Genomic DNA, 23259 nt, shown 5'->3' with positions numbered 1-23259 from the left:
AAAAAAAAAAAAAAAAGAGTTGGGCGCTCAACTGACTGAGCCACCCAGGTTTCCCTAATTGCAAACATTTTTAAACTAGGGAGATTTCATGTAAAAATCCAGATTTCTGCACTCTTAAAAAGTTGGAGGCTGTGGCAGCACGGGACTCACCTTCCAGCGTGACAGTCATAGAGGCTGCATATGCCCTCACTCTGGCCACCTTCACTAGGTGTCCTTGGCCCCCCTGGCATTTGATTCATTACCCAGGCTATACCACAAACAGGCACACACACCCCACCCCCAGGCTAGAATTAAGTGTAGGTGTTCCTGGGGTGGAAAACAATTAAGAGTCAAGTCCAGTCATTCTGGGGTGATTAGTGGATTGGTTCAGCTCATTTTGGTTGCCTCTCAGCGCAGGAGTGAGACAACTGAAATAACACTGATGGAAGTAGGTCCAGAGACCAGCCAAAAGAAAGAAACACAGTGCTTCAGAGGGCGTGTGCAATGCAACACAGAGCCCTCAGTGCCCAGAGGAAAGATGGAAGGTCCGGGAGTGGGGAGGCAAACTGGTCATTTCACGATTCTGGACGGTTTCCAACAGGATAGTGAGTGTTCTCTATAGCAGAGAGGTCAAACCCTTAACACTTTCTTTGCAGGGGTTTTTCCAATGCCTTGGCGGACATGATTAATCAATCACAGTCCACTGTGACCCCAGATGCAACTTCAAAATCATTTTCTCCGTTCAGGACTCTAGGTTGTCACTACCAATTGATTAGAGTTGGCCATCTCCTCTCTAAAATGTCTTTCCTTCTGATATCCTGGAGGATACACTTGGTATTCAGTCATTCGTTCACAAATATTTCTTAAATTCCTACTATGCAATAAGTCCTATGCTAGGTGCTGAGGATACAGCACTGACGAGGCATGCTTCTTGTTAATCTACATAAATAATTGTTTAATTTACAACCGTGAAAATAAGGGCTAGCATTTAGAGAATGCCAAACAAGTTCTAAGTGACATAAATGACCTACTTCATTTAACCCTCTCAATGGCTTTATATGCTAAGTTTTATTATAGTCCTATCCAGGGAGGTAAAGTATTTTGCCCAAGGTTACATAGCTAGTAAGTATCAAAGGCAGAACTAGAAACCAGTCTGGCTCCAGAACCTAGGCATTTGACCCGTCACAACTCCACTCCCCACCATACCTACTGTGATTAGTTAAAGGGCAAGGTGATGAGCATACAGAACAGTGAGCCAGCCTTGGCTTGGGTGATGGGGTAAGTGTCCCTGTGAAGGTGACACTGAAACTGAAACCAAAAGCAGAATGAGGTAACATGGTATATGCTGGGAGAGAAGATCTCTAGGAGAAGGAACGGGGGTGAGGGGGGGAGGCTCTGAGAGGCAGAAGGGAGCTTGATAACATTTTTAAAAAAAGATAACTAGGAAACAGTGGTCAGCAAGTGGAAAGAAATGAAGTTGAGAAAGAGACATAGCCAGAGCCTGCAGGGCCCTAAATGCCCCAGTAAGAATTTTGGTACTGACCATAGATAGTAAAGAGTAGATCCTCAAAGTCAGGGGCATTAACCTTCTTTGTATCCTTCAGAGAACATAGCCCAGGACATAGGGGGTGGTTTCTGTGTTGACTGATTGATGATCGATGGATTCGTTGACAGCAGGACACCAAGGCAAGAGACATGGTTCAAGATGAAAAATAAATCTTTACCACTTCACATCCACTAGAATGGCTAAAAACTCAATGGTGACACCAAAAACATGGTAAGGGGCCCTGGCTGGCTCAGTTGGAAGAGCATGCGACTCTTGGTCTTGGGGTCATAAGTTGAGCCCCATGTTGGGTGTAGAGATTACTAAAAAAACATTATCTAAAAACACAAAACATTAACTAAAAAAACATTAAAAAAAAAAGGAGTATCACAGAGCTACTGAAGGATGTTGGAAGACTTGGTCAAACTTTCAAAATAAGCAAGCAAATGAAAAAACAAATTCTTAACTTACAGGAAAACACAAAGCTATATATAAGAAAGGATATAGGGGCGCCCAGGTGGCTCAGTTGGTTAAGCATCTGACTCTTGATTTCAGCTCACATCATGATCTCATGGGCGATGAGATCGAGCCCCAGGTTGGGCTCTGTGCTCAGCGGGAAATCCGCTTGAAGAGTCTCTCCCTCTGCCCCTCCCCCCCACTCACACATGCTTGTGCCCTCTCTGTCTCTCTAAAATAAATAAATCTTAAAAAAAAAAAAAAGGATATGGAATTAGAGTACAGTTGACCCTTGAACAACATGGGGGTTAGGGACACCGACCACCCCAACTTGCACAGTTGAAAATCCATGTATAACTTTTGACTTCCCCAAAACTTAACTACTAAGTCTACTGTTGACCAGAAGCCTTACCGATAGCATAAATGGTCGATTAACACATATTTTGTATGTTATATGTGTTACATACTATATTCCAACAATAAAGTAAGCTAGAGAGAAGAAAATGTTAAGAAAATCATGGCTCAGTCAGTTAAGCATCTGCCTTCAGCTCAGGTCATGATCCCAGGGTCCCGGGATCGAGCTCCCGCATCGGGCTCCCTGCTCAGCGGGGAGTCTGTTTCTCCCTCTGCCTGCTGCTCCCCCTGCTTGTGTTCTCTCTCTCTCTGACAAATAAATAAATAAATATTTTAAAAATGAAAGAAAGAAAATAAGGAAGAGAAAATAAGTTTACAGTACTGCACTGTATTTATTGAAAAAAATCCACGTACAAGGGGACCCATGCAGTTCAAACCCAAGTTGTTCACAATGGAAAAATCATCAAATTAAACTGACTTTAAGAATGGCAGCTTGGGGGCGCCTGGGTGGCTCAGTTGGTTAAGCGACTGCCTTCAGCTCAGGTCATGATCCTGGAGTCCCTGGATCGAGTCCCGCATCGGGCTCCCTGCTCGGCGGGGAGTCTGCTTCTCCCTCTGACCCTCCCCCCTCTCATGTGCTCTCTCTCTCAAATAAATAAATAAAAAATCTTTAAAAAAACAAGAATGGCAGCTTGGAGCACAGCAAAAAGTTGGAGTGTTTGAATTCCATTCCCAATTCTGGTTGTATCTTGTTTCTTTAAACTGATTACTGTTACCACAAAGTTTGAAAGCTGCTTTTGATGTGAATAGCAAAATTCTGGTATCTTGTGGCTTAAGAGTACCTATCTCAGTGTGCCTGAGTGGCTTAGTCGGTTAAGGAGCTGACTCTTGACTTCAGCTCAGGTCCTGATCTCAGGGTCATGAGATCGAGCCCCACATCAGGCTCCATGCTAAGCATGGAGCCTGCTTATGATTCTCTCTCTCTCTCTCTCTCTGCCCCTCCACCCCCAGTCTCTCTCTCTCTCAAAAAAAAAAAAAAAAGAATACCTGTTTCTCAGAGGAAGGTGTTATAATGTTAATGAACAGTGCCAAATACACGGTGCCTATCTTCAATTTAATCTTTGATTGTATGTTGTTTGATCAGCTCCCTTCTGTATGATGGTACCATGCATAGAGTCAAATCCTTGTGATGTTTTATGTGGCTGTAGACTTTGGCAACATGTAAATAATGTGTAAAGCAAGTTTTTATGATTGAGGAATCAAATTTATTGAATTTTATTATTGAAAGTTGAAACTTGGCATGTATGAACAAAAACAATAAAATACTCTTTTCATGGGGAAAAAAAAAAAAGCCCATGTTGTTCAGAGGTCAACTGTATATTCCTTGATCTTCAATGAAACAATATACATCAGCATAATAATGAAAAGACTGGGTGTAGGTTTAGTCCCCAGATGAGGGGTAACTGTATTGGGAGAAGAGGATGCAGGGATGTAGGAAAGGCAGAGTGAGAGAAAGCTAAACTCACGTGCATAATAAACAGCAGTAGCCATGTCTGAAAGTGATGAATGGGGAACTGGGGGAGAGAGAAACTATAAGGCAGGAAGGAGTGAGGGATGGGGTAAGAACTGACTTAATAGCCAGTGTCTCAAATTGAAAAATTCAACGGATGCTATTTAGAAACACAGAGGTTAATACTAGAAGAAATGACCCAAAATGAGCAGTGCCTGCCCCTTGTCTCCCACTGTTTATTCTCTCTCCCTGGCACTTATCCCAGGCCAGGCTTCTGCTCTTTTTCTATTTATTCTCCCATCGGTGCTGTGTAGGGATTCGTATCTTCCTTCTGCCCCTGTTCCTTCCTCAGCACGTCACTCTTACTGTTTTTCATTCTTTTCTAATTTGGGAGGTGATAAATGATATCTTCTTGCATTTCTTTGCTTATTAATGGGCTTGAATTTTTTTTTTTCTACATCTTTCTCTCTTTTTTTTTTTTTTTTGGCTCTTGAATCCAATTTGGCAAAGTGATAAATGGTATCTCACTGAGTTTCTTCGATTATTAAAGAGACTGAATTTTTTTTCACATCATTTTGTTTGTCCATTTGGCAATCACCTATTGTAAACTTTCCCTCATCTTCCTTGGGAGAATTCATCTTCTTCTTACTAAATTATAAAAGCTCATGGTAGGGGCGCCTGGCTGGCTCAGTTGGTGGAGCATGCAACTCTTGATCTCGGGGTTGTGAGTTCAAGCCCCATGTTGGATGTAGAGATTACTTAAAAAAAAAAAAATCTTAGGGGAGCCTGTGTGGCACAGTTGGTTGAGCATCCAACTCTTGGTTTTGGCTCAGGTCATGATCCCAGGGTCCTGGGTTCAGGCCCTGCATCGGGCTCCCTGCTCAGTGGGGAATCTGGTTCTCCCTCTGCCCCTCACTCTGCTTATGCTCTCACTCTCTCTGTCTCTCTCTCTCAAATAAATAAAATCGTAAAAAAAAAAAAAAAAGAAGGCACAGTAAGCTTACTATTCAATTGTTTCATCAACTAAGACACATTTTTAAAACGTCCATTAATCTTCCTGCTATTGGATAAGATGTAATTTATACAATATTCAAACCTGAAGCAGTAAAACGCTTAGTGTGGACAAGAGCAAATGACCCAACTCCATCCTCATGACGAGAGGCCTTGAGAGCAGTCAAGATGCCACAGCAAAATTGTATTGACCTTGAGATTTTTTTTTAACCTTAAAATCAGCTGGCATAAAAGCTCATTAATTAAAAAGCTCATTTCCCTTTGTTAAAGACAGACTCATATCTGGACTTAGGCTCCCTTTAGAAAAAGGAGGCTTGGGGAACCTGGGGAGCTCAGTTGGTTAAGTGTCCAACTCCTGATCTCAGCTCAGGTCATGATCTCAGGGTTGTGAGATCCAGCCCTGTGTCAGGCTCCAAGCTCAGCCGAAAGTCTGCTTAAGATTCTCTCTCTCCTTCTGCCCCTCCCCCACTGCTCTCTCTCTCTCTCTCTCTCTCTCTCAAATAAACAAATAAATCTTTAAAAAAAAAAAAAGAGGCCTACATATTTGCTTATGCATTAAGAAGGGCTTCTCCTGAATTGTCCTTGAAATGGTCTTTGATTTACCTATTCCTTTTCCCGTATCACCTCACTTCTCTCATTTTCTCATTTAAATTGTGGGACTTTGGCAATGATTCACTCCAGATAACTTGCTTATTTATATAAAGAGGAAACACTACCCTTATACCTGATCATGAAATCAGAGGGACAGTGAGAATAAGAGAGAAAGAAAAAGAAAGACGCCAAGAAAAGAAAGAAAAAAAAAAACGCCAAGCAGCCAAATCATTTTGTTTGTACAGGCCTAGTCACCTCAAGCCACTGGCTTCGTACTCCTTGTGACTTCCTCCTGTCCTTCCCCTCCGTTCCTCTCCAGAACCAAGAACCTCCCACCTTTGTGACATCACCTCTACTGCTAAGCAACAGGCCCGGGGCTCTCCTCACCCCGTGAGCCCTGGGAGAACGTTGGACCAAGGTGCTCCAAGAAGGAGGCTCCGCTGCAGAGAAAAGAAGGGAAGTAGGGGGAGGACATGCTGCGGCTTGTGGTGGAGTCAGCCACGATTAACCCGCCCCTCAGCCCCCCACCCAGACCCTGCGTGTCTGCCTACTTCCGAGGTGAGAGCCAGGCTCTGGGATGGGAGAGACGAGCCCTGAGAGGCAACATGCTCTTGGTGAAAAAATAGACTCATGGGGGCCCTCCTCTGTAAAAGATGCCCTGTGTGGCAGAAAGGCGGGGTAGACATCATCCGGTTCTTTCGAAACTTAGCTTTATTGCCATTACTTCTATTACGACATCTCTGCCTCCCATTTTTTCCAGGGGAATGGCTACGGGAAAAAGAGGAGATTGATACTTCCCGAGCCGCTTCTGTGAACTAGGACTGTGCCACACATTGAGGTTTAAAAAAAAAAAACAAAACACCTGCTTCATAGGCTTGATGTGAGGATTTTAAAAGACAATATATGTACAGCTCTCATACAACCTCCAATAGTAACTGTTCGATCCTAATGAGGGACCTTTACAACCAACAAAGCCTTTTCGTAAACATAATGATTTTTGCTCCTCACAACAATCCCACGAGGCAAATGAGGCAAGATTTATTGTCTCCATTTTTTATAGGTAAGGAAAAATGTCCAAGAAGGTTGGCGGGGGGGCGGGGGGGGGTGAGAGGATTTAGGAGGCAACAGGAAAGAGATTAAGCGTGTCTACACAACACAGAGCTGGGAGCAGGAAGGGAAGAAGGGCAAGAGAAATGGACAGTCTGTCTGCTGGTGGATATGGGCAAATGAGGTTTCCCAGCACGTGCGGGGAGTGAGAAAATCTGGGTCAAGAGAAAGAAGGGACAGTTGTTTCTATAATAGGTATGAATAAAGAATGAAGACCTTAAGTTTTTTTCTGGTTTGTGAAACTGTGCTCACTGAACGTGACAACACCCCTCGGAGAGTGGACATTTGGGACTCTGGGCTCACAGGACAATCCATACGCGTTTATGTCCCCAGGTACAGGTTTAGAGAGGCATAGTGGACATTCAGTGTGTCTTTGCCATGAGCCAGGGAACAGCCTGATTCTGAGCCTTCTTTCCTACGATCCCACGGACGTGATCTTTCTCCTCCCAGAAATACCTCTTACAAAGATGCCTAAGTCCCAGACTCCTGGGTTTGCTCACAAATTTACCTATAAATTCTTAATAACTGAATGTTTGTTTGATATTTTTTATTCCTTTTTCACCTTTTTGAGCCCCTCTTCCCCCATATACCATCCACTACCCTGCACCCCTTCCGACTACCCAACAGGTGCATGCTTGCACACACACTGTCTCCCCCTCTTTCATACATTCTTTCCTTGGGAAGAATCTCAAACTAATTTAGCAATTTAAAGGTTCTTTGCAGGGCTATCAGCTGTTCTTTGTTAAAGATGTTTCTGGAGGAGGGGAATTTTAGTGGATGAAGAACTTTTAACCCATTAGAGATGTTTTGGCATGTCTTAGGGTCCACTAGGCTTTGCTCTGGTAACAAATAAAGCTTTAGATCTCAGTGCCTTAATACAATAAAAGTTTACCTCTTGCTCACACCAAGTCCTGCATCAAGGGGGGCAGCAATCCTGAGGGGCTCCTCCAAGCAGCGGTTTAGGGACCAGCTGCTTGTTACTTGTGGCTGCAAAGTCATCCTGGCACCACCCTGCCCGCAGATGGTGAGGATGGGTGTGCGGAGTGGGGAGAGGAAGAATGTCATGGGAGATTTTAGGAGCCAGTCGTGGCAGTGGTGAAAATCGCTCCCACGCTGCACTGGCCAGAACGAGTCACAAGGCACCACCTGGCTGCAAGATGGCTAGGAACTACATTCCAAGGAAGAAAATGAAGTGAACACAGCATCTGTCACATGGCATGATGTTACTCTTACAAAAAGCGAGAAATTTTGAAACCCCCCAGCGTAAGAATCCATGCCATATCACATCTGCCAACATAGACTTGAAGTGTTCTTGGAGTCCCACCTCTCTTTACCACACTTCAACCTAGACTTTGAAATATTTCCTGCCACCAATAACTGCCCCTTGGTATCTTTGCAGATATCAAGAAGAGAACTCATGAAGCGGAAGGGAATAACCCCACATGGAATGAGGTAAAACTCATCAGGACAAACCCAAAAGAAGCAATGACAACCCTAAGAGTGAGGTCGGGTCCTGGCCATGCTCAGAATTCTAGGGAGAGGACCGGGAGCGGCACAAGCTTTCCCCAAGTCCAGGGCGTCTGTACTGGGAGCAGCCCCTGAGCTGATACGGCTGTGCGGGCCTGAGGGCCCATAGCTGTTCTTGGCTCTTCTCCTCCACTCTGAGGATGGACCATGATATGGCCATCTTGTCCAACCTGGCCATACTGATGTTTCCAGAAACCTGAAGCAGAGACAGGGTTCCCTGTGTAGGATCCATCCCTCTCCTCTTCCATCCATCCATGTCCCCCACCCCCACCCCAGGTCCCCACACCCCTTCACTCCTGACACACCAATGATATTGCAGTTACACTGCAGAGCCCAGGTAGGATGCTCAGCACCTTGGTGAAAGGTAGCTAATGCCATCCTCTTAGGAAACTAGACTTGAGGGCACCTGGGTGGCTCAGTCGTTAAGCGTCTGCCTTCGGCTCAGGTCATGATCCCAGGGTCCTGGGATCGAGCCCCACATCGGGCTCCCTGCTCCGCGGGAAGCCTGCTTCTCCCTCTCCCACTCCCCCTGCCTATGTTCTTTCTCTCACTGTCTCTCTCTGTCAAATAAATAAATAAAATCTTAAAAAAAAAAAAAGTCCGGGTTGAGGATTCATATTTAAAAAAAAAAAAGGAAACTAGACTTGAGAGAGGTTCCTTAGTTCAAGAGAAACACAGGGCCAGCCTGTTCCCTGCATCTTTCCCCATTTTCTAGAAGGATGGGAAGGGGAGGGTGGAGGAAGGATGCTGATCTCTCTGTGCCTCCCACAGACCCTGATCTGGTACCTCTGGGACCGCCCCCTACAAAATGACTCTTTTCTGCAAATCATCCTTCGGGACATGGGCGCAGCAAAGAAGGACAGGTGAGGCAGAGAAAGGCAGGAGGCTGGCTCTCTGACCAAAGCAAGAGCACTGGCTGCATCTCCTGGCTTGAATCCATAACTCAGGCTGCAAGGACCAGAACCCACTCCAGCCAGCTAATGGGACCAAAAAAAAAAAGGTGGGGGATTTATGGGAGGGTGGTGAGGCTGGGAGTGCAGAGAGACCAGAATCAGGAACCTGGGAAGCCAGGGACAGTTTTGCAGATCCTGAAGCCACAGGATCTCAAATCTCTGCTTCTCTCTGCCCAATCCTGGCTTCCTATCGTGGCCCCATTCTAGTGCCCAGCAGGGACCAACACCCACTGAGACTGAATCTATGGCCTCCCAAGTCAAAATTCCTAGGATGGAGACTCTGATTGGCCCAGCTTCCATCAGGTGTCCAGCCCCTGGTCCAATCAGCTGTTACTTGGCACTGCTCCCATTCAGGAGGAGTGTGAGAGCAGAACTTCTGGGAAGGAGCTGGGCAGGGCAGAGCCACCCACTGCTCATAGCCCCAAAGTCAGTTCTCAGAGACATGAGAGCCCTACATCCTCTGGTGGGTTCTCCACATCACTGCCTCCTTCCTACAGCCTCTCTCTGTGGACAGCACAGCCTGTAGGAGAGAAAACCCTCTCTAGATAAAGTCATGCCTGGGACAGAAGACACTGTGTCCCCTGACTCTGGATCTCATATGTGCTCCTTGTCTCCCCAGGTTCATTGGCCTGGCCACAATACTGCTCCAGCCCTTGGTGAAAAAACCGAGTGAGGTCCTTATCGTGAAGGACCTGAACCTGCTTAACCATCTCATGATGTCCACAGATGTGAGTTGGGCCCCAGGAAGGGTGGCTGGAAGAGTGGGGAGCCGGTGAAGTTGGGGGCCAGTGCCCCCACCAGAGAGCACTTCCTGCCCTAGGAGGCCCCATCACACTGCTATCATCTCCCTGACCTCCCCATCCCGCCATCCCTCCACCCACCCACCCTTCCTCCCACCCCTACATCCATCCTTTTAGATTGATTATTTAGTCAGTTGTCCATTGGATGACAGCACCTGTGTTAGGCCTGAGATACAAAACTGAGTGAAGCCCACGTCCACTGGAGTAGGCATCCCTCCCAGTGACAAGAGGTCCAGCACAAGGGGCAGGTAGGCTAGGTCACTGAAGACAGGACAAAGTGAATGATTCCGTGTGGGAGGTCACAGAAGCCTTTGCAGAGGACGTGATTAAGATAAATGGAAACAAGCGAAGACCAACCAAAGGAGAATAAGCAAAGGCTATTTATGCAGAGCTGGCTAGAGCAAGGGCATCAGCCACCATCACTTGCATTTTGGCAGAGACTCAGAGGCAGGCAGAGGAGGGGGGAAGCTGTACAGCGGAAGCAGGGAAGGCTCCCAGTGTGCCCTGATTGGAGGCTGTTGGTCAGGGGAAGCTATAAGTGAACCAACGAGGAGCCGGGCATCCTATGTGGTTGATTAGGGGTGTGTATTTGGCTTTCTCTGGCTGGTCCTAAGTGGGAAGAAGGGACAAATGAGGGAAGCTGTCAGTTATGAACCAAGTCCTGACAATTTGGGGCCAACTGTGATGGGGCTATTGTTTGGTTGCTAGAGGAGTACTCTGACTTCCTACAAGGCTGACTTAGGGCAGGCTGGCTTCCTGGGCGGGTTCCTGCAGATTTATTGGGCTGGTTTCAATTGCTGAATCAATTGCTGCAGATTGTAGGTCAGAGTTCCATTTTTACATAAGATCTGGTCGTTGTCCATTTGTTTATTCAGTTTCTCAGCGGGCATGAGTTTGCCCCACGGGTGGGAAAGGAAGAGAATCCCAGGCAAGGGTGTAAGGTGCATGTGTGAAGGCCGGAGGGAGAGAGAGGCAGGCAGCAGGTTTGGGGAGGGTGAGCTACCGCACTGCTGGCACATGGGGGTTGGGAGGATGTGAAGGGGCTGGTGGGAGAGCTGAGACTAGCTGAGACCAGGGGCCTTATGATCTGTGCTGGTGAGCTGTGACTTCACTCTGATCGGTTAGGGCATTTTTAGGGGGCAATTCTGGCGATGGTCTAGAGGTAGGATGAGTAGTCAGAGCACTTGGAGGTCAGGAGGTCAATTAAGAGGTATTTGCAGGAGTCCCCACCTGAGGTCAGGAGATGTTGAGCTAGGAGAAGAGCTGTTGGCATCAGCGGTTCTGGACTGGTCCCAAGGCACCTCTCCCTCTCCTCCCCACCCTGCTGTACCCCCTTGTCACCACCACTGCCACATGCCTCCTCTATTCTCCTAATTCCCTCCACTATAACCCATTGCTTCTCCCTACCAGTTTATAACCTCCCTCCACCCAAGACTTCACAGGTCCCATGGCATGGCGTGGCCCTGTACCATGGCCAGCATCGCTTTGCACAGGGGAACTGGGCATGAACCTGGCCAGGCTGGGCGAGGTTCCGGTGTTATGACTTGGCCAAGGATTGCAAGATCTGGCTTACAGCCCCCCCGCCTTGCCTTTGCCTTGCAGTGCACTGTCACTCTCCAGGTGACCCTTGTGAGATACCAGGATACGTCGAAGATAGGTATGTCCTCGGGGTTTACCCCTGTTCTTCTCCAAACATAGCTGGATAGGCTCTTTGGGACCCTTGCGACCTTTGGGACCCATCCCTTGAGGCCTACAGAAGGACTGTGACCAGGTTAGGATCTAGAAGCCAGATCTCCAGACACCTGGCTGAGGTTATATATATATATATATGTATGTATCCCCCAATATTTCCACTTGTCATCTCTAGACATAAGGCCCAGTCTCCAGTGGGCTGCGGAGGGAAGCAAGGATGGCCATTTCCAAGAGCCCCCACATGTAGAGTATGGGGCCCAGGGTTACTGAGGATAAGAGGAGGTTCCCATGGGAATGTTCTGGGAAGGATATGTGCCCCTTTCAGGACTTCTGGGCCATGGTTTTAGTCAGAAGCTAGTCACTGGGGATGGAACAATGAAATGGGTGTAATGCCTCAAAGCCTCCTGAGCCCCAGCCTCTGAAGGCCCACCCAGATTGTGTTTCGTCAGGCGATGGCGACCTCCTGGGCCCAAGTGCAGGAGAGGTGGCCAGGCAGAAACTGATGTTCCCCAACTCCACCGTGCCCACGGCTCTGTCCTCGAAGCCTCAGCACTTTCAGGTGAGGATTCTGGGCTGATTCACCTGACACTCTCACTGTGATCCCAGGCGGTCCCCGTCTCTCCATAAGGTCATGGCAGAGGGCCAGAGCTACAGGTCCTCAGAGCCTCACTGCATCCCATGCTCCTCCGGGGTCATTCTGAGCCACTTCTGCAGGAAGCTGAAGCTAGAGACAGCTCTGCTGCGGCAATAGGAGGCGCTGTTGGCTCTATGTATACCAACAGGCCCTGGCAAGTGCTGGGGAGGCAGAGCAAAAGGCCTGGAGTCCTCGGGATTGTTGGCAACACAAGGCTAGCCATGTTCATGGCAAAATGAGCTGTTTGGGAAGGGCTGAGGAGAGTTCCCGCTATGACTTCTGGAACCCTCATCCCATGGCTCACCAACTTCCCTCTGATCTGTAACTTGTAACCTAAGATTTCTACTATGGTTTCACGTGCTCCCCAGCCTGCCACCTGCCCAGGAGACTGGATGTCATTCTTGACTGCCTTCTTCCTCACCCTCCCCGCTGCATCCAGTCGATGGCCAAGTCCTAGCTCTTAATACCACCCAACTGCCCCCGCCTCTCCATCACCTGAGCCAGCACCGTCGCTTTCCTGGACCACCTCATAGGCTCCTCCTGAACTCCCAGCCTCCAGCTCTCTCCTGTCCATCCTTCAGTCAAAGTGGTCTTTCAAAGATGTCATTCTTACCATGCCATGCACCTGCTTAAAAATGTCCTTTAAAAATGAGGATATCCATGACAGATGGTAGCTACACTTGTGGTGAGCATAGTAGTATAATATCTAGTTGTCAGATCACTATATTGTGGGCCTGAAACTAATGTCACATCGTGTATCAACTATACTTTAACTTTAAAATATAAAATAAAATGAAAAATAAATTTTTAAAAATGAGGATGCTCTAATGTCCTCAGGACAAAACCCAAACTCCTTCCAATGGCTTCCTAGGCCCTTGATAACACAAACCTATCTCTGCAAGCCACTCTGTCTCCTGCCCCCGCCCTTCCCCACCCTGCTCTAGCATCCTGGACACCTTGCAGTCCCCATTCTCAAGCCTCTTTCTCTAGCTGCCAGGCCTTTGCACATGCTGTTCCTCCTTTGGAGTACCTTCCTTTCCTCTCCCTCTGGGCCCCATCCCTTTTCATCAGGCTGGTTTGCCCAGGATAGAGGGTCATCGTGCCCAAATCACTACTACTCCTCTGTCTTAGAGGTTAGGGCAAAATCCTGACGTGTGACCTGTTTGCCTGGTTTGGCCCACTCTTGTCTCTGAGGGTCCGGTAGCTGCATGCATATCGATCCCTAAAGGGTCACTGGACTTGCTAGAGACATAGGAGGTCTCATGGAAAAAGGCCGAGCCACAGCCTGGGCTGGGAGAGCCGGATGTTGTTTACTACCCACAGTCAGATGACAAGCTCCCACACCAGTGCCCTCTTAGCCATGGCCATCTTCATTCTTTCTCCCCCTGGGCCTCAGCCGGCCAGGGTCTCTCCTGGGCTCTGCATTGCTCTTCCCTCCCACCTTCTAGTTCTAGGCTCAGATGTCATAGACCCTTTACTGAAGCCCCAGTAAAGTATAGAAAGGGGAAGAATAAATCACAAATCAGAGAGCAAATCACAGATCAGAGATTCAATGGCATGGAACTTTAAAATTCTCAGTTCTCTAAAAAGATTGTAGATAAAAGTAAAAACAAAACAAAAAAAACTGGGAAAGATTAGATTTCATTTCTGTATTCTGTAACAAGCCCATTGCAATTGAGAAACACTAAGTCTACAGAAGATGAAACGGACAAAGCAGTGGAGGGGACAGTTCCCAGAAGAGGAAACAGGAGGAGCCATGGCCTTTCTTGGACTTGCCTTCAGGCAGTCCAGCTCCCTGTGGTTCTCCTCCCATCCCCAGTAGATGCCTCTTGTCAGAACACTTTGTTCTTTTAGAGAAGAGTCCCTGTTGGAGAAGGGGGCCCGGGCCACAGCCTCAGGTGCTCCTGTGTTCCGCCCCCCTCCCCCCCGCCTGTAGGTCCGAGTGAAGGTGTTTGAAGCCCGACAGCTCATGGGCAACAACATCAAGCCGATGGTGAAGGTGGTCATCGGAGGCCACCAGCACAACACACGGATCAAGATGGGAAACAACCCTTTCTTCAATGAGGTGGGCTGCACGTGCCCTTCAGAACTGAACGGGGCAGTTGGGCCAAGGGGGCCAGCCGGGAGCTAGCTGGGGGCTGGGCATTACCTGCAGGCATCAGGCAAGCTTGCTTCTTCCACAAACATTGGCTGAGCGCCTACAGAGGGCCAAGCACTGCTTGGCACTGGGAATACAGACAAAATCATTTGAAACCTCCCATTGGAGGAACCAATAGTCTGTGGGAGACGGATTGGCCTGTGAACACATAGACAATGACAATGGTGCAAAACTGGGGTTAACAGAGATCTGGAGGTGCTGTTAATGCAGCTGTGAAATGCAGACCCAGACCATTACATCTTGTCACTGCTGAAGCCCTAAGCTATAGCATTGTGTCTGATCACAGTTGGAAGTCGATAAATACTCACTGAATTAATTGGTAAAGAGGCCAATAAATAAAAAGATAAAAGCACAGTGAGAGTAGGGAGGAATGAGGGGACTCAGGAAGGGCTCCCGAAACCTTGAAGGAAGAGTCTACCAGGGAAAGAGAGACATCGTGGAGAAAGAAAATTCAGAAAAAAGCTATAGTGTCTTCGGAAGCCTAGAAACAAGAAGTGGCAGGACTTGGCAGAACTGTAGATATGGCTGTGGCTGGAGGGAAGGCTGCAAAATGCGCTGGGACCCTGTCACAGATGGCACTGGGGAGCCATGGAGGGAGTTAAGCAGGAGAGTGATGGGGCCAGGTTTGCATTTAGGAAAGAGGGTTCTGGCTGCAGCAGGGGCTGGGGATGCAGTGGACTGACAGGGCACTCTAGGAGGCAGAGGCTCGGGACTCCATCCCAGGGCAGCTAGCTGGGCCTTGAGCCACTCTTGACAAATGCTTCTGGGAACCCTTGCCCCTGCCCTTTACCCTGGCAGAACACCCTCCAGGAGCTGGGCAAGCCTCTGCTTCTGGAGGAGGAGCATGAGCATGAAATGGGCAAGAGCTGGGGAAGAAGCATGCTATTCTGAGCCTTCAGGCTTACTGAGTCCCTGGGTGAAGTGGTGGAAGGAATATCATCCAACCCCTACCCCCATTCTCTCTGCTTCAGATCTTCTTCCAGAATTTTTATGAGGTGCCTGCTAAGTTATTTGACGAGACCATCTTAATTCAGGTGAGGAGCCAAACAAGATGGGCCCACTTTCTTGTCCCAACTCAATTCTGGGAAAGACTTCAGCCCCTTACCCCTCCCTTATAGCCAGTCACTTCAGATGGTCCTTCTGACCCCAAGGCATATCCTTCACTGCCTTTATCACACTCTGGCAACCCAGACTCCCCATTCATTCATTTAACAAATCTTATGGAATGCCAACTGTTAGGCCTGGAGCTGGGCCCTGGTGAAGAAAAGAGCCCCTTCTCATGTGCCAGGATTCTCATGCCACCAAAGGACCCCTCACATGTGCCCTCAACATGAGACATTCCACTCCCCAGCCAGAGGGAGCCCGGTAACAGCAATGAACATGTTTATCTGGTACCTCCTATGTGCCTAAGGAGAACAAGGAGGCCTCCCCCTTGAAGAGTGTACATGTTCTTGGGAACACAGGCACATGGGAAACGATCAGGATAGCATGCCATGGAGAAAGTTGAGTGCAACACTTTGCTTTGGGCTGACCTTTGGGTTCATCAAATGAATTGAACCCTCTGATCAACCTCCTCATCAGTTAAATGGAACTAAAATTCTGAACCTCACAGGGTACCTCTGAGAATTAAATGAGAAAACTTATGTGGTATTGTGGGCCACTAGGAAGTATTGAGTAGATCCCGGAGAATCCCTAATGTGCCCTTACAGTTCCTCCCATGGGGGTGGGAGAAATGGGGGATGTGAATAACTGAGATCTTTCTGCAGGTGATGAATTCCACACTGTTGAGATTCAACTCAGAGATCGGGAGATTCCAAGTGAGCCCTGGATGAAGGAGGAGGTTTGGTGAAACAGAGACCTACCACGGGCTCCATGCCCGAGTTTAGGGGCAAAAACTTGAATTTTCATGCAGAAATATCCAGATTTGGATCCACCTACCAACTGGGTTGACTTAAACAAGTTATTCAGAACCTCGACTTCCTCATCTGTACAATGGGAATAATGATATACTCAAACCAGAGTCATTGTAATGATGAAAGTGTGTACCACTTATGTTCCAGGTTGAATTCCCCAAACTTATAATACTATGGACACACTTCGAATCTCTGCCTCCAGGAAATGGAAGCAGAAGATCCAAAAAGGCAGAGAAACACAGAGAAAATTGCTGCCTATGAGAATAGAATAAAAAGGTTTGCTTTGGAAAGACACAGGCTGAGAGATGGGGAAAGTTGACACAGTCATGAAGGGCTAAAAAAGATTCTCCAAATCCAGGAAGATTGGGAAAAGGTAGGGTTGCCAGATTAAATACAGAATGCTCTATTACATTTGAAGCTTAAATAACAGATACTTTTTAAATATAAGGATGCCTCAAATATTGCATGGCTCCTCACGAAATATTGCAGGGGACATATGTATACTATAAATGAAGTCCTCATTTATCTGCAATTCTTTTTTTTTTTTTTTTATTGAGAGAGATAATGATAGAGAGAGAGCATGAGAAGGGGGAGAGTCAGAGGGAGAAGCAGACTCCCCGATGAGCAGGGAGCCTGATGCGGGACTCGATCCCGGGACTCCAGGATCATGACCTGAGCCAAAGGCAGTCGCTCAAACAACTGAGCCACCCAGGCGCCCTATCTGCAATTCTAACTTAAGTGGGCATCTGTATTTTTATTTGCTAAATCTGGCAACCCCTGGAAAAAGGCTTCCACCTTGGGAAAGGCACATTTAGGACAAATCAAAGTAAGGTTTCTTTCTCACAACTTGTAATACGCACATGAAGAGTCATGACCTGTCCCTTAAAGAAGCAGCATAGGCAGGGCACCTGGGTGGCTCAGTGGGTTAAGCATCTGCCTTTGGCTCAGGTCATGATCTTGGAGTCCTGGGATCGAGCCCCACATGGGGCTCTCTGCTCAGCGGGGAGTCTGATTCTCCCTCTCCCTCTGTGCACTCTCTCTCTCTCAAATAAATTAATAAAAGATTTTTTTTAAAAAAGCAGCATAGGCTTAGAGATTGAGAGATTCCTGAGAGGTTAAGTGGCAGGAGGTAAAAAATGTTGTACTTTCGACAAAGACCACTGCACAATTTTCAGACAGTGACCAGTGATATGAACTGTTAAGTTATAGACATGAAGGGTGCCTGGGTGGCTCAGTCTGTTGAGCACCAGACTGTTGATTTCAGCTTGGGTCATGATCTCAGGGTTGTGAGATCAAGCTCCACGTGGGGCTCCGAGCTCAGCAGGGAGATTCTTGCTTGAGATTCTCTCCCTCTCCTTCTGCCCCCTGCATTCTCTCTCTCTCTCTCTCTCTCAAATATATAAATAAAATCTTTAAAAAGAACTTCTTTGGAAAATTTCAAAGATACACAAAAGCAGAGAGAATAGTATCCTGAGTTCCCACATCCCAATCACTCAACTTCACTAATTCATTGCCAGTGATGTTTTATCTACACCTGGCCCACTTCCCCTACCCACTAGGTTATTTTGAATCCAATCTCAGACACCATATCATTTTATTTTTAAATACTTCAGTATGTATTTCTAAAACATAAAGATTTTATTAAGCATACCAAATGTAATTACCACGTTTTAAAACCTTTATAATTCCTAGATAACATCGAAAACTAGCCAGTGTTCAAATTCCCCTAATTATCTTATGAATTCCTTTCACAGTTTGTTCAAGTTAGGATGCAGACCAGGTACATACATTGCAGCTAGTTAAAATGTATTTTTAGGGCGCCTGGGTGGCTCAGTCGGTTAAGCGACTGCCTTCAGCTCAGGTCATGATCCCAGGGTCCTGGGATCGAGTCCCACATCGGGCTCCCTAGAGCAGGGAGCCTGCTTCTCCCTCTCCCACTCCCCCTGCTTGTGTTCCCTCTCTTGCTGTGTCTCTCTCTGTCAAATAAATAAATAAAATCTTTAAAAATAAATAAATAAATAAATAAATAAATAAATAAATAAAATGTATTTTTAGGTCTTCGATTCTGTGGATCCTGCCCATTTCCACCCCCCCACCCCCCCACCCACCTTGTAATTTGTTAAGGAAACTGGATAGTTTGTCCTCTAGAATTTTCCTCCAGTCTGGATTTTGCTGACTGCATCTCTGAAGGTTCATTTCACATGTCCCTCTGCCCAGAGGCTTGCCAGATTTGGGTCCATTACTTGGCAAAATGACTTCAGTGGGAGCCACAGAATGTCTGTTGGTCTCTTTTTATGTTGTTAACAGCCACTGATGATCACTGCCTGGATCTGTTGCTTCATTAGCGGTGCCTGGATTTGGTTTGGTTTGGTTTTCTTCCAACTTTATTGAGGTACAATTGACATACAGTGAATTACACATATTTTAAGATGTATAATTTTTGTATTCCTGTGAAACCATCATCACAGTCAAGATAATGAACATATCTGTCACATCTATCATCCCCCAAAATTTCCTTGTGTGCCTTTTTATTCTTCCCTCTCAGCCCCATCCCACCCCCTCCCATCCCCAGGAAACCTCTGGTCTGCTTTCTATAACTATAGCTTGGTTTGCATTTTCTAGAATTTTATATAAATGGAATAATGCAGCATATACCCTTTTTGGTTTGGCTTCTTTCATTCCGCATAATTGAGATTCATCCATGTCACTGCATGTGTCAATAATTCATTCCTTTTCATCGCCAAGTAGTATTCCGTTTATAGATTTATCACAATTTGTTTAGCCACTCATCTGTTGATGGACATGAGATTATTTTCAGTCTTTGGCTGTTACAGTAAAGCTGCTTTACTGTACAAATCTTACTGTACAAATCTTAATTTCTCTTGGGTAAATATGTAGAAGTGGATTGAGTAGCTCATATGGTAAGTGTATGTTTAACTTTTAGAGAAAATTCCTAACCGTTTTTGTCCCAACAATTCCAAACAGGCCTTACCATTTTATATTCCCACCAGCAGTGTATGCTAGAGTGCCAGTTGCCCCCCATTCTCATCAACCCCTCCTGTAGTCCATCTTTTTTACTTTAGCCATTCTAATTATATGTAGAGCTACCTCGCTGTGATTTTAATTTACACTTCCCTGATGACTAATGATGTTGAGCATTTTTCATGTGCTTATTTGTCATCTATATATTTTCTTTAAGTGTCTGTTCAAACCTTTTGCTCATTTGGGGCGCCCGGGTGGCTCAGTCCGTTAAGCATCTGACTCTTTTGACTCAGGTCATGATCTTATGGGTGTGGGATCGAGCGCCGCATCCAGCTCCTTGCTCAGCCGGGAGTCTGCTTGATAGATTCTCTCCCTCTGCCCTTCCCCCTACTTTCTCTCTCTCTCAAAATTAAATAAACAAATCTTCAGATCTTTTACTCATTTTCACTGGGTTGTTTTCTTACTACTCAGTTTTGAGATTTTCTTATATATTCAGGATATAAGTCCTTTTATCAGATATATGACTTGGAAATATTTTCTCCCAGTATATGATTGGTCTTTCAATTTTCTTGAGTGTCTTTCAAAGAACAGAAGTTTTACATTTCACTGGAGTCCACTTCATCAAACTGTTCCTTTATAGATTGTGCTTTTGTTGTTGTAGCTAAGAAATCTTGGCCTACCTAACCCAAAGGGGTGACTGAGTTTTAAAGCAGGCCTAACATGCAGAATTTGGGGACTGCTCTATGGAACCTTCAGATGTGGGGTACAAGGGTGACCTGAATATACCACAGTGCCTTGCCCCACGCCACCTTCAGTCCTGTACCACATCCCTCAGGCCTCAGGCAGAAACCTTCTCCCAAGGGAAAGGGAAAGCCCATAGTCTCTTTGCCTCTCCCTTGACCAGCCTCTTCCCCAGGATGGGAGACACCCTTCCCAACCCAAGGAAGAGTCAACGCTGTGTTGGCCAGGTAGTGCTGTGTGGTGGCTGAGAATCCTTCCAATCCAGACCTCCTCACTTACTAGTTGTAAGACTTTAGGCCCTTCTCTCACAGAGTATCCTCCTCTGCAGAGTGGAGGTGGTAACGGACCACGTGTAGGCTGTTGTAAAGAGTAAAGGAGTTAGAGCAGGGCAAATTCTTAAGCATTGGTGGCTAATACTGTCAGTACAGTACTATTGTTTGTTGATATTGCACATCTTGGCCAGAGGCCCTAACTAATCCTTACTCTACTCTTGTCTTTTCAGACCGATATTGGGTTTATCTACCATTCTCCAGGTAGGTATCAGTTGTTGCAAATGCGTGTGCCTTCTGAGAAAAAGCAGGCCAGTTGTCCAAATATTTCAAAATCCCTGTATGTTCAGCACACGAAGGGAGACTATTAGAGGGTATGAATTATTTTCTGTATTTGATAATATTTATAATGATAACATCTTTCTCTTCAAAACTCAAGGCATCCCTTTGGGTCAAATGCTAAACTTTTATTACAGCCTTGGTTTGAATTTCTATTTTTTGAGGCCAGTATTCGGAAACTAGCATTTGAGTAGAGGTTTCCACTGTAACCATAACATATGATCTGGCCATAACATACATAGCAGGTAAAGGTTGGAGCTTAGGGTTAGGGAAAATGCTTGCCTCTCTCAGACCAGGAGAGTAACAACAACTGTGAGTTCCCAGGTTGGGGAAGAGGGTTCTCTCTTTCCTAAAGGCAATGGCTGATGCCTGCTGAGTGTACTAGCTTTGCTTACCGGTAGGAGTGACTCCCATTTTCCTCTGCTACTATATGGGAACCAGAATATATGAGACCCATTTCCACAACCCTCTCCCACAGAAACAAAGACAGGTTTCAGGGAAGAAGGATGGAGACTGGAGGCTGGTCTCCCATGGGCCCTCTGCCCCTTCAGGTCACACACTCATGAGGAAATGGTTAGGCCTCTGCCAGCCGAATGAACCCAGCAGTGGTGTGAGAGGCTACCTGAAAGTCACCATCTGTGTCCTCAGTGTGGGAGACCAGGCTCTGGTGAGGCTGCCCCCGACACCCCAACAACATTTCTTACTGTGGCTGCTTTCATAGGGTACCCCTGGCCCTCAGAGTGGCCACTGATCTTCACATGCTTTTATTTGCCTGCTGTGTCACTTGAGGGTTGTCCATCCCTCCCCGCTACCAAGTGGAAGGCCGGGAAGCCAAATCTGGTGGCCATGGCCATGACCATCCTATAACTCTACCCTGTCGGGTCTCTGGTCTCTGCAGGTAGATCAAAAGCTGCCCTATGGGGCTGATGACACCACTACTCAGATCTTCAAGTCAACAGTGGTCCCAATCAACATGGCCTACTTACAGTTCTTCATCTACTGCGCAGAGGACCTTCATCTCAGTTAGAGTCAGGATGGTGGGGTGGGGGGGGAGTGACCCTGAGGTTCCCTACACAGTGGCACCCTGGATTCTCATGGGGCTTCCCTGTTCCATTTTGATGTGAACCTAAGATTCAGGGTGTGGGAGCGAGAGGACGAGACTGAAATCCACTAAGATTTGTTTCATGAAGACCCCGTAGATACTCTTTAAAATGGGTCACATGCCCCTGACCTGTCTTTGATGTCTGGATGCAGACTCCCGGTTCCCTATGCCAGCACCCACCCTCGCTGCAATTATGGGCCATGACACATAGAGATAGAGTGGAGATGGGGGAGGTCTGCCCGGGTGTGGGGGGGTACCACACCAGATGATGGCAGAGGGGTGTGACAGTCGTTCTGTCACCTCACCTCTACATGTCCTCCCCTTAAAAAAAAAAATGCTGCTGTCTCAGAAATCTTGTAACTTCTTGTTCACAGAGAAACAGCACTTAGTGAATCCTATGTTGGAGGTGGAGCTAATTGGGGAAAAGGTAAGTGTAGAAGGGGTCTGAGGGCTTGAGAAATTGTCATCTAGATAGTGTGTGGGAAGGCTGGAGTTGGTGGGCAGGGCCCCCGGATCCGGATGTCAGTTCCCCCATCAGTGGGCCGTGCCCCACTGGACCAGGAAGTCTGTGAAGGTGAAGGCCGTGGCCAGTCACCCTGTCTCCCAGAGCCACGCACAGAGCCCTGCATGGAGAGCAGGTGCCCACTGAAAGCCTAATGTACATGAAGGGCACGAATGAGTGAATGAAACAACATGCCCTCAAACAAACAATGCTGAAACACTGTCTTCTTCGGGCCTGAGACTCTTCATCTAGAAATTGAAGGTTCTGAGCAAGAGAGTTGCTGACATTCCATAATCCTCCATAAATAGAGAGTAGCATTTTCCAAAGTGTGCTGATGGACGTTCCATGTAAAAAAAAAGGATCCTATGTTCAAATTTGGGGAATGCTGGGTTAAAGTTAAGTAGGTTTGTCTCAGAATTCATAAACCATTGTTTCCACCATATTCTACCTATTAGAAGCATCATTAAATCCAATCCACACATAAAGGGAAAGAGATTAGTGTCTACCTTTCAAAGGAAGCTGTACCAAAGGATTTGTGGACATATTTTAAAACCACCACACTGAAGGTGGTTTGGGTGCTCCAGGTCTAGGTGAGATGCTCTTGGGTGGTAGGTGGCACACAATTTTCAAAAATTTTAATATCTCTGTGGTTTTCTAGTATGTATTAAAAAGTTTAACCAGTCCAACCAACCCTCGATTTCACTGACACGATTGCTTAGAACAGAGTCAGGTTTAAGAATGAAGTCAAGTGATGCTTTGGAAAGGGGTATGCCATTGTGTACTGCCATAGTCGACGTGGTTTTTGCTCACTTTTCTGTTGGGATCGTAGAGTTTATCCAACAAAATCTATGTGCATGCACTCATATACTAAAGTTAATAACCCTAAGACTCTTTAAGAACAAAGTCAATTGAAAGATGATTTAAAAACAAATAGTAGGGAATCTGGATCTGGGCAGATATACAAAGGACCGAAGTTGTAGCTGAGCAGAAGTTGTCAAAATGTCTTTAGACCATTCCCATGGTCAGCCCTGTGCCAGAGACAGCGTCCATCTGTGGGCTGGGCTGAAAGGGCTGGAAGGTGAGGTCAGTGGAGGGA

General features: G+C 46.7%; 1 protein-coding gene across 1 annotated transcript in view; it reads left to right on the top strand.

The window, feature by feature from the left end:
- Positions 1-23259, top strand: part of FER1L5 (fer-1 like family member 5) — a 63645-nt gene that overhangs the window by 645 nt on the left and 39741 nt on the right. Inside the window, exons 2-14 of the mRNA XM_081833454.1 lie at positions 5764-6002; positions 7951-8003; positions 8850-8941; positions 9651-9759; positions 11434-11488; positions 11973-12082; positions 14094-14222; positions 15287-15349; positions 16082-16132; positions 20454-20484; positions 21111-21226; positions 21458-21581; positions 22036-22094. Of these exons, the coding sequence (XP_081689580.1) occupies positions 5918-6002; positions 7951-8003; positions 8850-8941; positions 9651-9759; positions 11434-11488; positions 11973-12082; positions 14094-14222; positions 15287-15349; positions 16082-16132; positions 20454-20484; positions 21111-21226; positions 21458-21581; positions 22036-22094 (1077 nt within the window). The 5' untranslated portion in view covers positions 5764-5917. The remainder of the gene's footprint in view (positions 1-5763; positions 6003-7950; positions 8004-8849; positions 8942-9650; positions 9760-11433; positions 11489-11972; positions 12083-14093; positions 14223-15286; positions 15350-16081; positions 16133-20453; positions 20485-21110; positions 21227-21457; positions 21582-22035; positions 22095-23259) is intronic.

This window comes from Leptonychotes weddellii, chromosome 10, assembly GCF_054177405.1.
Source record: "Leptonychotes weddellii isolate Sample4059 chromosome 10, ASM5417740v2, whole genome shotgun sequence".
Taxonomy (NCBI): domain Eukaryota; kingdom Metazoa; phylum Chordata; class Mammalia; order Carnivora; family Phocidae; genus Leptonychotes; species Leptonychotes weddellii.
Note: the sequence above shows the minus strand (reverse complement) of the source record. Positions and strands in the feature narration are given on the sequence as shown.